Consider the following 16,418-nt stretch of genomic DNA (forward strand, 5'->3'; position numbering starts at 1 on the left):
CAAGATTTAGTTGTTTTAAAGCACAAATTCTTGAGTTAGTTTCTTAGTATGTCTCAAAAGAACTGAAAGGGGATTTTAAAAGGTCTGTTGCTGATATTTTCTAACGTAATGCTGTATGTTAAAATTTCAGACTTATGTTCATTAATTATACCATTATGGGTGATTATGGAATATGAGCATATGTGTGTGTATGTCTATATGTGTATATATAGTAAATTACATTTATCAAAGCATGTAGAATTGCATTGATAACAGTTTAAAATCATACTGTGAATGATAGTGGTTAAATTAAGGAAAAACAACTTACCAGAGCATAAGATTTGTAAGATAAGAATAATATTTATGTAGTCTAGAGTTATTGTATTCTCCAGTCATTTTTTACCTCTTTCTCTTTTGTTAAACTAAATATCTATAAACTAAATATTAAATATCTTTGAATTTTAGGGAGAAAAAAATAGTGGCTTTGATGTTCTCTACCATAATATGAAACATGGACAGATATCAACAAAAGAACTAGCAGATTTTGTAAGAGAAAGGTATGTATTTGTTATAAGTAATTTGTTAAACAATTATCAATTTGAATTATAGAATATAAATAATTGGACAAAATTTGGTAGGGTTTAGAATAATCAATGGACACTTTTAAAAAATATACTGTAACTATATGTATATATGTATATATGTGTATATATATTTATGAATGTTATGTCTTTTTATTTACTTTTTGCAGTACAGGGGATTGAATGCAGGGGCACTTTACTCCTTAGCTACATCCCCACCCCTTTATTTTATTTTAGTTCTGAGACTGGGTCTTGGTAAGTTGCTGAGGCTGGCCTCAAACTTGCAATCTTCCTGCCTTAGCCTCCTGAGTACCTGGGGTTATAGTGTGTGCCATCCAGCCTACCTATAATTATATTTTAGAGGAGTATTTTTTTTTTAATCATCTACATACCTGAGGGCTGCATAATGGTTTGGAGAGACATTGTTAAATACTTGGTTTGCAAATTACTGCTAAACATAATATTTATGCATTTTTCATTGGATATGTTAGCAAAAGTGATGCAATAAAAGATTTAGAAATATTATAGGATAAAATATTGTTCTCAATTTCATTTATTTTGTTTTTGATCTTATTTATTTTCTTCTTACTTAATTATTTCCTATCTTTTACTCATTTTGGAATTAATTTGTTTTTCTTTTTCTAGGACCCTGAGGTGTATAGTATTAGATTATTTGGTATCTTTGTTTTTTTTAAGTGTAGGCACTTAATGCAATAAACTTTTCTCCTAGAACTGCCTTATACTGTCCTAGAGAACTTTATTTTTTGTATCTCTGTTCTCATTTGAATCTAAGAATTTATTGCTTTTGGGCTGGGGATGTGGCTCAAGTGGTAGCACGCTCGTCTGGCATGCGTGCGGCCTGGGTTCGATCCTCAGCACCACATACAAACAAAGATGTTGTGTCCACTGAAAACTAAAAAATAAATAAATAAATATTAAAAAATAAAAGAAAAAAAAAGAATTTATTGCTTTCTTTCATTTATAATCCACTCCTCATTTAAAAGAGTACTTGTTCAATCTTCATGTGTTTATGTGGTTTCTATAATTTTTATTCCTGTTAATTTTCTAATTTCATTCCATTATGATTTTATAAAATGCATAGGATTATACCAATTTTTTGTATTTGCTAAGACTTATGTTGTGACTTAGTATATGGTATATTGTGGAAAAGGTTCCTTGAGCTGCTAAGGAAAAAGTGAATTCAGCTGTTCTGGGGGTCATTTTGTAGATGTTTGTTAAGTCTAGTTGATTTATAGTATTATTTAGATTGGAAATATTTTTATTGATTTTTATGTTGAATGACCTATTGGTGAAAGGGGTATCTTACCACTAAGCTACATCCCCAGCCCTTTTTATTTTTTATTTTGAGACAGGTCCTGGTAAGTTGCTGAGGGCCTCTTTAATTTGCTGAGGGTGATCTCAAACTTGTGATCCTTCTGCTTCAGCCACCTGAGTCACTGGGATTATAGGTGTGTGCCACAGTGCCCAGCATGACATTTTTGTTTAAGGTGGCTTTCTGGACTTAAAAATCACATTATTTATCCAACAGAGTTAATGATTATTTAAAAATTTTCCAGTCTTTAGTTAATTTGAGTCATGTAATTTATTATTTAGGTTTTATGGCCCATTCACACACAAAAAAAATGCTCTTTATTTTTATTATTCTCATATAATTATTAGTGAAATTTGTTAAAATTACTTTATCTCGAGGTTGGGGTTGTGGCTCAATGGTAGAGTGCTTGCCTAGCACACATGAGATACTGAGTTTGATCCTCAGCACCACATAAAAATAAATAAATTAATTAATGTCATTGTATCCATCTACAACTAAATATATATATATATATATATATATATATATATATATATATATATTTTTTTTTAAATACTTTATCTTGGATAATTTTTCTTTTGTGTTAAATACGTCTTTTTAAAATTCTAGTTGATGTGGATTTGCTGATGATAAATTCTCAATTTTTGTTAGTGTAATCATATCTTTATCATCATTTAAAATGCTTTGGAACACATACAGAACTGTACAGAAGTTCTTAATATAAGGAACTTCCATGTAGCAATTACCCAGCCTCAACATGGCTATTCTTGTTATCAAATCATGGTCATTCTTGTTCCATCTGATCCATATCACTACTACTAAATTATTATAAATTCAGTATCAGATTCAGAAATGTTACATTTCATCCATTTGCATTTCAGATGTATCTTTAGAAGAGCCTTTAAAAAGCACAGCATTTCCTTTCTAAAAATGTAGTATTAATTCCTTAGTATCACTGAATATATAGTGAGTGCTCAGTTTTCCTTAGTTGCTATGAACATACACAATGCTTATGTACATATACGTACACATATGCACATATGTCGTTAATGTCTTCTAATTAGTATCCTAACAAGATCTCTATATTAAACCTGGTTGATGTCTTTTTTGGTTTGTTTCTTTTTCAGGTCTCTTATTTTCTTTTTGTTGTTAAATAAATCAGATTATACTACTTAGTGTCCCACTTCTGGTAATATGTAATGACTTTATTTAACATTTTTACTTACCTTTATATTTCCTATAGATTATTTGCATCTAGCATCTTGAACAAATTTCACTTAGTATTCTGGGCAGAATACATAATAGGTGGTGGTGCATACTCTATCAGAGGTGTGTAACATCCTCCATCCTAGGAATGTAACATCCAATTATATCTGTTTTGTGATGTTAATGATTGTTGATGTTCATCACCTAGATCAATTATTGCCTTAGGAATTTACTTTCATTTATATTTTGCTGAATATAGAATTCTAATTGGCAGATTCCTTTTTTAAAACAAATCTTTGAAAATCATTTCATTATCTGCTGCGAAATGTTAGCAGTTAGTCTAGCTATTGCTCCTTTGAAAGTGACATTTGTTGGATGACAATGTTTGACTGATTTTGTTTTTTAGTCTTTGGTTTTCAGCAGTTTTACTATGATGTAACTAAGTGTTGATTGCCTTTTTTTTTCTTCATTCTTTTGTGGTACTGAGGATTGAACCCAGGACCCTCATGTATGCTAAGTGCACTTGCCATTGAGCCATATCTCCAACCTTTTTTTATTCATACTTTTAGGTTTGTTGTGTTATTTAGATCTGTGGTTTTATAGCTTTTGTCAGCTTTGGAAAATTCTCCATCATTATTTCTTTCAGTATTTCTTCTTACCCATTCTTTGTTTCTTCATATGTTAGACTCTCTATTTCCTCTTCTTTTGTCTTTGAGCTTTAGTCTGGGATAGATTTCTTCTTATCTGTCTTCTAGTTATCAAGTTCTCACTACAGTGTATCAATCTGCTATAACAATCTCATCATTTGAGCCAGGTATAGTGGTGCATGCCTGTAATCCCAGCGGTTGGGGAGGCTGAGACAGGAGGACTGCAAGTTCAAAGCCAGCCTCAGCAGTTTGGCAAGGCCATAAGTAACTTAGCGAGACCCTGTCTCTGAATAAAATATAAAAAATGGTGGGGATGTGACTTAGCGGTTAAGCACTCTAGGTTCAATTCCTAGTACCAAAAAATAAATAACAATTAAAATCTCATCCTTTGCGATATTAATTTTGGTTATTTTATATTTCAGAATTTCAATTTGTGTGTGTTTTTTTCCCCCTAATTTGGCAAGCTTTCTTCTAGTCCTTTTTTTGTGGTGGTGGTGGGGTACCAGAGATTGAACCCAGGGGCACTCAGGCATGAGCCACATCTCCAACCCTTTTTTTGTATTTTGTTTAGAGACAGATTCTCATTGAGTTGCTTAGTGCCTCACTATTGCTAAGACAGGCTTTGAATTAGAGATTGTCCTATCTCAGCCTGCTGAGCCGCAGGGATTATATGTGTGTACCACTGTGCCTGGCTCTTCTAGTCCTTTTTAATGATTTTCAGGTTTCTTCTGAGATTCTTGATCTGATTTATGTATGATCTTGAACATAATCCATGTACTCAAAGTCTAAGCTTTGTCATCTTCACATTTGGAATCCTGGTAATTTGTTTCTGTTGTTTTTCTGTTTGTTTATGTTATCTTGTTTCCTTATGTGCTTAGTGGTTTTCTGAGTGTATATAAGATGTCTATACAAAAATCCAACATCAGAATTTGAAGAGATGGTTTGTGATTCCTGTGAGTGCTGGTCTATACTTCTGGTTCATCCTTACTTGAAGAGTATTGCATTTATTACCCCAACTTCATAGGATGGGATTTCCCCTGCTTCCTATCATATTCTTTATAAGTTTTGTTTTCCTTGCTCGTGAGACTGTGGAAAGCTTTTTTTTTGCTCTTAGCTTTTCAGCTACCTCTTCTTGATGCCCCTAAGAATAAAGATGCCCCACATTCCTGACTCACTTCTTGGAGTATTTTTCTCTTGGATTTTGGTCTTCTGATTCTTATCTTTGATTGGTTCTCTGGTGCTTTTTTTTTTTAATTTATTTTTATTTTTTTTTCACTTTTTTTTTATTGGTTCACAACATTACAAAGCTCTTGACATATCATATTTCATACATTAGATTGAAGTGGGTTATGAACCCCCAATTTTACCCCAAGTGCAGATTGCAGAATCACTTCGGTTACACATCCACAATTTTACATAATGCCCTATTAGTAATTGTTGTACTCTGCTACCTTTCCTATCCCCTACTATCCCCCCTCCCCTCCCCTCCCATCTTCTCTCTCTACCCCATCTACTGTAATTCATTTCTCTCCTTGTTTGTTTTCCCATTCCCCTCACAACCTCTTATATGTAATTTTGTATAGCAATGAGGGTCTCCCTTCATTTCCATGCAATTTCCCTTTTCTCTCCCTTTCCCTCCCATCTCATGTCTCTGTTTAATGTTACTCTTTTCTTCCTACTCTTCCTCCCTGCTCTGTTCACAGTTGCTCTCATTATATCAAAGAAGACATTTGGTATTTGTTTTTTAGGGATTGGCTAGCTTCACTAAGCATAATCTGCTCTAGTGCCATCCATTTCCCTGCAAATTCTATGATTTTGTCATTTTTTATTGCTGCATAGTACTCCATTGTGTATAGATGCCACATTTTTTTTTTATCCATTCATCTATTGAAGGGCATCTGGGTTGGTTCCACAGTCTAGCTATTGTGAATTGTGCTGCTATGAACATCGATGTGGCAGTATCCCTGTAGCATGCTCTGTTAAGGTCTTCAGGGAATAGTCCGAGAAGGGCAATAGCAGGGTCAAATGGTGGTTCCATTCCCAGCTTTCCCAGGAATCTCCAAACTGCTTTCCAAATTGGCCGCACCAATTTGCAGTCCCACCAGCAATGTACAAGAGTACCCTTTTCTCCACATCCTCACCAGCACTTGTTGTTGTTTGACTTCATAGTGGTTGCCAATCTTACTGGAGTGAGATGGTATCTTAGGGTGGTTTCGATTTGCATTTCTCTGACTGCTAGAGATGGTGAGCATTTTTTCATGTACTTGTTGATTGATTGTATATCCTCCTCTGAGAAGTGTCTGTTCAGGTCCTTGGCCCATTTGTTGATTGGGTTATTTGTTATCTTATTGTCTAATTTTTTGAGTTCTTTGTATACTCTGGATATTAGGGCTCTATCTGAAGTGTGAGGAGTAAAAATTTGTTCCCAGGATGTAGGCTCCCTATTTACCTCTCTTATTGTTTCTCTTGCTGAGAAAAAACTTTTAAGTTTAATTAAGTCCCATTTGTTGATTCTTGTTATTAACTCTTGTGCTATGGGTGTCCTATTAAGGAATTTGGAGCCCGACCCCACAATATGTAGATCGGAGCCAACTTTTTCTTCTATCAGACGCAGAGTCTCTGATTTGATATCAAGCTCCTTGATCCATTTTGAGTTAACTTTTGTGCATGGCAAGAGAAAGGGATTCAGTTTCATTTTGTTGCATATGAATTTCCAGTTTTCCCAACACCATTTGTTGAAGATGCTATCCTTCCTCCATTGCATGCTTTTAGCCCCTTTATCAAATATAAGATAGTTGTAACTTTGTGGATTAGTCTCTGTGTCCTCTATTCTATACCATTGGTCCACCCGCCTGTTTTGGTACCAGTACCATGCTGTTTTTGTCACTATTGCTCTGTAATATAGTTTGAAATCTGGTATCGCTATATCGCCTGATTCACACTTCCTGCTTAGAATTGCTTTTGCTATTCTGGGTCTTTTATTTTTCCATATGAATTTCATGATTGCTTTATCTATTTCTACAAGAAATGCTGTTGGGATTTTGATTGGCATTGCATTAAACCTATAGAGAACTTTTGGTATTATCGCCAATTTTTTTTTAAATATTTATTTATTTATTTAGTTCTCGGCGGACACAACATCTTTGTTGGTATGTATGTGGTGCTGAGGATCGAACCCGGGCCGCACGCATGTCAGGCGAGCGCGCTACCGCTTGAGCCACATCCCCAGCCCCATCTCTGGTGCTTTTAAGTCACTATTTCCCCTTTCCATGATTTTCTAATTTTCCTTAGTAGGAGGTTTTGGTATCATACTCACATTACTGTTATTTGAAATTTAAGTGTGTGTGTGTGTGTGTGTGTGTGTGTTTATTTTTTGCTCTTAAACAACAATTGAGATACTGATATTTCTTTCTGAGTGATTTTTAGGTGATCAAAGTATTACTTTTATAATATATCATTATTTAAACAATACCAAAAAGTTTAGAAGAACAGGAAAAAACCACAGTGTTATCTGTGAGAGGCAGTTACTGCTACTAATTCTTTTTTATTTAACTATTTTTGGTAGGGGCTGAGTTTGGGAAGAATTTAGAAATGAGCTTAGTTTGGATATTCTGATTTTGTGGTGATGCAGATATCTAAGTGTAGCTAGGACTGGGGCCTTTATTGGTGTAAGAGCAGTGTAAATCTGGATTTAGATAAGGGCAGAAAGTTTAACCTGTCAAATGAAAAGACAGAATGTTCCACTATTAAGGAATAGCACTGTTGAGAAGGACCAGGGTAATTATGGGAAAGGTAAAACTATAACATTCATTAATTATTTATCTGTAGAATAATTTGTTTTTTAACCATATTTAATGGATTTTTTAAGCCTAAAATCTGATCCACTAAATAACTGTTATATAAAACACATTTTTTTTAGTATGAAATACTTATATTTTAGACCTAATCACAAAATAAGCTCCAAAATTCAGGACCTCAGACTTTCTGCTGGTTCATATTTAGTTGTGTGCAAATGACTGCCATTAGTTTCTTGTTCTTTTAAATATGGATCTCAGTTTTGAATAATAACAAAATTATGTTAAGTACATTAAGGAAGTATTAAATACAAATGACTTATCACAGTGAATTAGTTTACAGATGAATACAAAAAGCAACACTCTTGTATTTCCTGTTCAAATAACCATTGGTACTAAAAATAAAAAAGTAAATTCATTAAAATTTACTATGATGTAAGTTATTTTAGTTCTGAACCAGCTTTTTAAAGTATATGTGTACAAAAGGCATATAGACCAGAAATTTAGAACTGTATACTATAATTTTTAGCATATAATTTGAAGTATCTTTTTGTTTCTTAATTGTTATTGTATTTTGGTAACTGTTATGTTTTTGGTCACTAATTAAGAGATATTCTAATATGGAAATTTGATTCAACAGAGCTACAATAGAAGAGGCATATTCCAGGTCAATGACAAAACTAGCAAAATCTGCAAGCAATTATTCACAACTTGGGTGAGTTAATTTCTTCCTCTTTTTCAGTGTTCATTTAGGCAAAGTTCTTAAGAATATTAGGTTTCTACTTAAGATATAGTAGTTCAGAAATTCAGTGATATACTTATACGTCATTTAACAATGGTAATACATTCTGAGAAACACATGTTAGGTAATTTTTTGTTATGCAAATGGCATAGGATATACTTACACAAACTAAAATGACTATAATATCATGAAGTGATATGAGTTTATGGGATTACTGATATATATTGTTTATGTGGTTTGTCATTGATTGAAATGTCAGTATATACGTATGATTGTATTAGGTATTTATTTAAAATATGTCTTATGAATATATTCTTGACTTGCTAGAAAATATAATGTTGCTGAATCAGTTAACACAAAGAAATTTGACAATTATTTTTTCAAATTTGAGATGATGAATGTTACCACTTGTAAAGTGGTAAGTTTTCTATCAGTTAATTTAAATTCTGTTGTAATATAACAGTGATTTTTAAAACTCACTTAGCATAAACTATCTTATTAGTGGATTAAAATCCATTAAGATGACTACGCAGTGGTTTAGGAGGCTGAGGCAGGAGGATTAGGAGTTCAAAGCCAGCCTCAGCAAAAGTGAGGTGCTAAGCAAGTCAGTAAGACCCTGACTCTAAGTAAAATATAAAACAGAGCTGGGGATGTGGCTTAGTGATCAAGTGCTCCCAAGTTCAATCCTCAGTACTTTAAAAAAAAAAAAAAATTCCATTAAGATATCTTTTTATTATTTTAAATATCATCATTAGAACTTTCTTTAAAAATTTGTATTGAAAAAATATACTCCTTGAAAATTAATAACAAAAATGTATTTAAAATGAAAATGTGCTGGTATCCATAATCACCTGAACCACAACAACTCAGGAAGGAATGATTAATCTTATTTAATTATCTAAAAATTGAGGAAAGGTTGTATTTTAACTAAGATACTGAAATAATTAGTCTGAAAAGATTTTTTCAGTGATTATCAATAAAAAATTCTTCTATATCTGCAGTTCTGATAAACCTGTGAATCCTCCAAAATTTCATGCAAAATTGTGTAGAGATGTTAATTTATATTTTCATTTAAGAAGCGTCTATTTAAATAATTGCATTCACAAGTAATTCTGTGATTAAAAATGATTGAGTATTTTATGTAAGTATTCTAGAGTATGGTTGAATGAATTTGAACAAAAGACTTTCTGCTTTGTGTTTTGGGCAAAGCAGAGTTGGAATCTTTGTTCACTTTTAGTGTAGTGGCACTGTTCATTAGGTATGGGCTAACAGTGTATATCACTAAGAGGCCCTCCTGTAATCCTGTGCAGTGTGTCTGGGAATAGAGACTGGTGGTTGATAACTGTTTTTTGTTTTGTTTTTCTTTCCTTTTGTCCTTATTCTTCCTTCTTCTTCCTTTGCTTCAACTTCATTCTTCCTTTTTTTCTATTTCTCTTCTCATCTTTTCCTCCCTAGTACTGGGAGTTGAACCCAGTGGTGCCTACCACTGAGCAAATCCTCAGCTCTTTTTATTTATTTTGAGACAGAGTCTCATTAAGTTGCCCATGCTGGCTTGAAACTTGTAATCCTCCTTTCTCTCTTTCCCCAGTACTTGGGTCTAAAGGCTACACAGGCAACCTTCTCACTTTTCTGACATCCTCCTATTTCTAGAGGCTACATGCTGGTAAACTTCTCCTGAAATGTAATTTCTTCTTTATTAACTACAGTAGAGGGCCCAAAAGAAACTGGAATAACAAAAGATAGCTTTAATTAATGGACCTTGGTTGTATTATATAAAATAGTATTTTATCACAGCAGCTCGAGCGGCTAAGGCAGGAAGACCATGAGCTCAAAACCAGCTAAGCAACTTAGTAAGGCCCTGAGCAACACAGTGAGAGCCTGTCTCAAAATAAAAAATAAAAAGGGCTGGAGATGTGGCTCAGTGGTTAAGTGCCCCTGAAATCCCCAGTAACTGCCCCTTGGAAAAAGAAAATTCTACCAAATCAATGCAGAAAATAAATAATGTGAACATAATGAAATAAGGAGGGTGGGCTGTAAAGAACTGTGGCATGAAATTAATGAAATTAACCCATTTTTGTGTACCTGTGGCCCAAAAATATTTTAGATAATTATCCAAGGATTAAAAAATCAAGATCATATCAGTCATATCATCATCATTTATTTTAATTATCTTTTTGCCAAATATAGCATTAGTGTTTCCATTGGCTCCATCTTAAAACCTTAGTCTTTTTCTTTTAGTAAATTATTCCCATGCTTCTCCTTTTTCTTAGAACATTTGCACCAGTGTGGGATGTGTTCAAAACATCTACAGAAAAATTAGCAAATTGTCACTTGGATCTTGTTAGAAAATTACAGGAATTAATAAAGGAAGTTCAGAAATATGGAGAAGAACAAGCAAAATCTCATAAAAAGGTATCTTTTTTTCTTATTAAGGATTGATTGGTCAGATATTGAATGCTTTATAGCCCAGTCACTTTGATGAATCATTTCATACCAAACAGACTAAAGAAGAAGTTGCAGGAACTCTGGAAGCTGTCCAAACCATTCAGAGCATAACTCAGGCCCTCCAGAAATCCAAGGAAAATTACAATGCCAAGTGTGTAGAACAGGAGCGTCTAAAAAAAGAAGGAGCTACACAAAGAGAAATAGAAAAGGTAATTGTGATAAAAATAATACTTCTATGATTTCAGGGTACTGTGACATACAAGACTACATCTAATCTTTAGACATTCAAGAGTGATCTCATTTTAAAGATGAAAATACACCTTCAGAGTTTGTGATTTATAGAAGTAAGTTTGTAACATCTGTTGTCTTTGATAAATAGATTGACAAACATAAAAGAGGATGATTTTTTATTTCGGTGACAAATTTACAAGTTCTTTTTATTTTCTTTTATTTTTTATGTGTTTTTTTGGATGCTGGGAATTGAACCCAGGGCCTTGGCTCATGGTAGGCAAATGTTCTACCACTGAGCTATATACTCTCAACCCCTGCAGAAAATTTTTATACTAAGATAATTGATGAAATATTGCTTGGTATGAGATTTAACAAGGTAGAAAATTTATATATATATATATATATATATATATATATATATATATATATATATATATATCATATTTGGTTTATTTAAAAAAATTTAGATGCTTGAAGATTATCTATAAATACATATTGTGGATAATTTATTTTTGACTTTGAGCACATTTATGTACATTATGATAAACCACAAACCTTTCCCTCATTCATGCTTTAAAAATATTTTTTTCCTCTTTTAAAATGCTTTAACCATTTACTTATTTGATGTACTAATATGGAGTGATAATTTTGAAAACTGTTAAATATTTGAAATATCTAGTAAAAAAAGGAAAACTAAATTATACCCGTAGTACAGTTATGACTATAAAAGTATATATGCACGGACAATAATTAGAAGAAAAAATCAAAACAGTTGATAGAATTTGGAATAATATATTTTACTTAATGTTAGTATGATAGGGGCTGGGTATGTGACTCAAGTGGTAGCGCGCTCACCTGGCATGCGTGCGGCCAGGGTTCGATCCCCAGCACCACATACAAACAAGGATGTTGTGTCCGACGAAAACTGAAAAATAAATATTAAAATTCTCTCTCTCTCTCTTAAAAAAATAATGTTAGTATGATAAATGAGATATAAAACCATAGTAAGCTAATGATTTGAAAACCCTATGTTCCAGATATAGTGATTTTGAATAAAATATGAAAAGAGAAAGCAAAATAAGAGAGTCTAAAATGAAGAGTATTATCTCTGTAGACCAGAAATCCAAAGTGGCATATAAAGATTGATTATATAAACGTTTGTTGAACTTGAAGTCCTAAGTTAGGCAGTGAAATATTATTTTGTGATAAAGGAGGCCAACGTTCCCTTCTTAAGATGAGGCACAAAGAACTTGAAGCTATAGGTAGAAGGAAACAAGAAGAATGACTAGGGCTAAAGCCTTATGGGAGGTTTCGGGTAGAGATCCATGGATACATAATCCTATCTGAAATCAAGCCATCAAACCAATTCATGATTTGGTCATATCACCAAAATTTTCATATAGAAATAATTAAAAACTACCTTTGTAAGACTGATACTAAGTTGGATCTTTGGAGGATTGGCAAGAGATAACCTAAAAATTTCTAGAGTGGAGTGGGTGAGTATAAAGGATAGAGCACAGTTCAAGGAGGTGATACCATTTACATTGTATTCTACATAGCTTTTCAGCAGTTCTGATGGAGTGCAATAGAGGGAAGAACAGAAACAAAATTCCCATTTGAAATGAGTGAGCAACAAAATCTAGAGAACATCTAAAAAATCTAATAGACAACCAGTGAATTTAATAATTGGAATAAAAAGCTCACCGTGATGAAATTTAAATTTATAAAACATGAACAGAAATATTTATGTGAAAACAAGAAATTTGTCAAAGGTCGTGTAAAGAAATATAAATTTACATTAAAGAAGATTAAGAAAGTAAAAGATACATAATGAAACAATCTACTAGGTAGAAAAAACAGCTAATTAGAAAACTCAGAAATGAAAAATATAGATTTGGGTATGACTGCACATATGATGTGATGCTACATTGTGTATAACCAGAGAAATGAAAAGTTGTGCTGCAATTGTGTACAATGAATCAAAATGCATTCTTCTGTAATATATACCTAATTAAAATAAATTAATTAATAAAAATAAATTTGGAAGATAGTACAGGTTGAATATCAATTATTAAAATGTTGGAACAAGAAATACTTTGAATTTTTTCAGATTTTTTGGAACACACAAACATATACATATATATAAAATATATTTTATGATATTTATTTTATATGAAGTGTATATATATTTATATGATACTTTAGGGGTGGGACATTAAATCTAAACATAACTAACATTTATGTTTTATATATACCTTTATTCATGTAATGTGTAGGTAATTTATACACTATTTTTGATAATTTTTACATAAAACAAAGTCTCATTCTGTGGAATTTTGTCCCAAAAAGTTTGGATTTTGGGGTTAAGGATCATGTTCAACCTGTGCTAAGAGACCTAATCTAGAGTGTAGCGTAGCAAAATAAAGTTACCAACATTCATTTACTGTTGATTTTCAGAAGGAAAAAAATGGAGGGGAATGGTGGGCAAGTAGTCTTTTGAAGAATTAATAGCTAAGAATTTTTCAGAACTGAAGAAATTTAAGAGTTTGCAAATTGAAAATACTATTATAGAAATTAAGTAGGTTAAATAAATCCAGGACTATTCACCAGATAAAAACATTTCTTTTGACACATATCTGAAATCAAATTGCATCTCATTTGATAGTATCATCATATCGATAATTGATAATATATGGATAATCATTGTTGATAATGTGGCATTTATGACATAGTTTCATTGCCTGGGCAAACTTGGTTGCATAATTGTATAGCTGTAGCAGTTTGAAAGTACATTTAACATATCATTTAAGGACCATTTGAGGAAGGAATAGTTCTGATTGTTATTGAAAACCTTTTGTTAAAAACAAGTGCTTGGGAGAAAATCTGGATATAATATTTGGACACTTAAAAGTAAATGATGTGTCAATAATGCTCTTGATGACATTGAGGATAATATTATGTTTGAAAAAATAGACCTCATTGGTCTCTAAATTAGAAAGCAATTGAAAAGGGTCAGAATCTGAATGTGAGTATGATTTAGGAGTACTATCTATTCATTTTGTTTTTCCTTTTTATTTTTTTAAATTGCACAAGCATGACATCACTGGTAATTTAGAATAAACATCCTCCTCTAATCTAAAATAGCTCTTTCAACAAATGTGATGTAAAAGTTCGAAATCATAAGAAAGCATTAGATGCTTAGTTGATAGCATCTTTTTATTATAGTGGTATATGAGATAATGATGTGTCTTACAATTAATTACACCAGATTTAGTAGTAGTCAAGTATGTTATTAAGTTTAACTACTAAAAGAATTAGCAATGTAATTTAAGTCTTCTACATCAGTAAAAGAAGAGGGTATTTAAAATATATATTAATTTAAAAGGAAACAAATAAAGAAGGAAAGAAAAAAATAGTAGACTCAGTAAGTTGAAAGAAATAAATCCAAACATACCAGTAATCACAATATATATATATATATATATATATAAATGGATTAGACTTCTAATAATAGATTATTAAATTGAAATATTTGGTAATATGAGAGTGTTTAATAATATGGGACATCACATGTAGTTCATATAAATGAACTAAATGGGGTAGAATGATAGATTAGGAATTTAAAATATTATAGCAAAAAAAGTTGGAGGAAAAGGAATAAATGAAATCTTGATTCTAGGTGATTGGTTCTTGGGGTCTCTTATACTAAAGGAACTGGCTAGAATGACATGTATTAATTAACCTAAATAAATCTAAAAAGCATAATATTGAATAAGAAAAGCAAAGTTTCAGCAGAATATATAGAATTTGATATCTTTTACATATCCTTTAATTCTCTGTAAAACATACTATATATAAAAGTAAATACTTATACAATCAGTGATATGATAAACTGTGGTATAAAGGTGTATTAAGAGTTACAATGCAAAAATAAATAAATCAGAGATATGATAAAAAATAAATGTATGTTTAGCTTTGTAAAAAAAAGAAGTAAAATATAAGAAAGAATGAGGATATATTAAATTATGTTTATTTAATAAAGCTATCCTGAAAACTACAATTTAAAAAAAAAAGTAAATACTTATTAGGGACCTTCATGGAGATAGTAAATACCAATACATGATGGAAATTACATTGAGGAGGGAAAGAGGGGAATGGATCTACGAAGAACATAGGGCCTTTGTTGTCTGTGTGATGTTTAATTTTTTTCAAAAAAAAAAAAAAAGAGAGGAGCAAATATAACATGAAGCAGGGTACAATTCAAAGTAAAATAATTACTTTAAAAATGTAAGCAATAGGAGCAGTTTACTTATAGAACATATGTAACTATTGGTATGGGAAACCATACCAGTTCATTAAAAGATGTCTATAGTTTAAATTAGTTGAAATTTTCCAGAGGGTGAAAATACTACTGGGTTAAATACTCCCATGTATTCTCTTTTGTGAAACTCAGTGGTCTTAACATATCACCTACTCTGAAGTGATCATTTGAAAAGTATACGGCAAAGAGATTATACTTAAATGATTCTAAGTCTTTTGATATAAAGAAGGAAAAGTTTAAGGTAATGACTTGGATGAAATAAAAGGATTTCTTTTCTTTTTATATATTGAGCAGGACCATAGCATATGGTTGTATCCAAGGGTTGTGAGTTGGTGGCTAAAATCCAGCCAGTATTTCACTTGCCTTTAGTGATAGACAGCTCAATGGAATGAGTACTTTTTTTGTAATTCACCTGCTCAGAGGTGGCATCTTTACTTATATGCTGGATATATTAGTCATTCTGATTTATTATGTGATTTATTATGGGTGTAAATAAATAATTTATTTTTGGTCTATAGTAAACTGTATTAACATGATGCATTTTTAAAGGCAGATCTTTGAACTATTTTTCCTTTCATAAATATTTTGGTGTTACCACATAGTTTGCTTTTATCCTCATTCATACACCCTTATTTTTATAAAAAACCATTTAGTAGGCATGCATATTTGTGGACTGTGATCAAGAACAGATATGCATATTTTGGTTTCACAGAATTTTACCATAAAATTAATAGGCAGTTAAACAGAGATATTTTTGGTAGTATATCAGTAAATTTGTAATGTTAAGGAAATGAGTAAGATGTAGGACTTTATTGCCCATAGGTAATTTATTAGAGCAAATCTGTTATTTATGAGAAGAAACATAGCTATTGCTTGTATTTTCTTTTTCTTTTTCTTTTTTTTTTTTTTTTTTTTTTTGTACCTGGGATTGAACTGAGGGGTACTCTACTACTAAGCCACATCCCCAGCTCTATTTTTGTATTTTATTTAGAGACAGGTCTCACTGAGTTGTTTTAGCGCCTCGGCATTGCTGAGGCTGGCTTTGAACTCCCAATTCTCCTGTCTCAGCCTCCCAACCCACTGGGATTACAGACGTTTGCCACTGTGCCTGGCTAGCTATTGCTTTTAAACATGGTTTC

General features: G+C 31.9%; 1 protein-coding gene across 1 annotated transcript in view; it reads left to right on the forward strand.

Annotated features, from left to right (window-relative positions):
• Positions 1 to 16,418, forward strand: part of FCHO2 (FCH and mu domain containing endocytic adaptor 2) — a 135,698-nt gene that overhangs the window by 14,984 nt on the left and 104,296 nt on the right. Inside the window, exons 2-5 of the mRNA XM_081285988.1 lie at positions 445 to 536; positions 8,181 to 8,255; positions 10,553 to 10,694; positions 10,784 to 10,936. Of these exons, the coding sequence (XP_081142114.1) occupies positions 445 to 536; positions 8,181 to 8,255; positions 10,553 to 10,694; positions 10,784 to 10,936 (462 nt within the window). The remainder of the gene's footprint in view (positions 1 to 444; positions 537 to 8,180; positions 8,256 to 10,552; positions 10,695 to 10,783; positions 10,937 to 16,418) is intronic.

This window comes from Spermophilus citellus (assembly GCF_964194105.1).
Source record: "Spermophilus citellus genome assembly, chromosome: 1".
In the NCBI taxonomy this organism is placed as follows: Eukaryota; Metazoa; Chordata; class Mammalia; order Rodentia; family Sciuridae; genus Spermophilus; species Spermophilus citellus.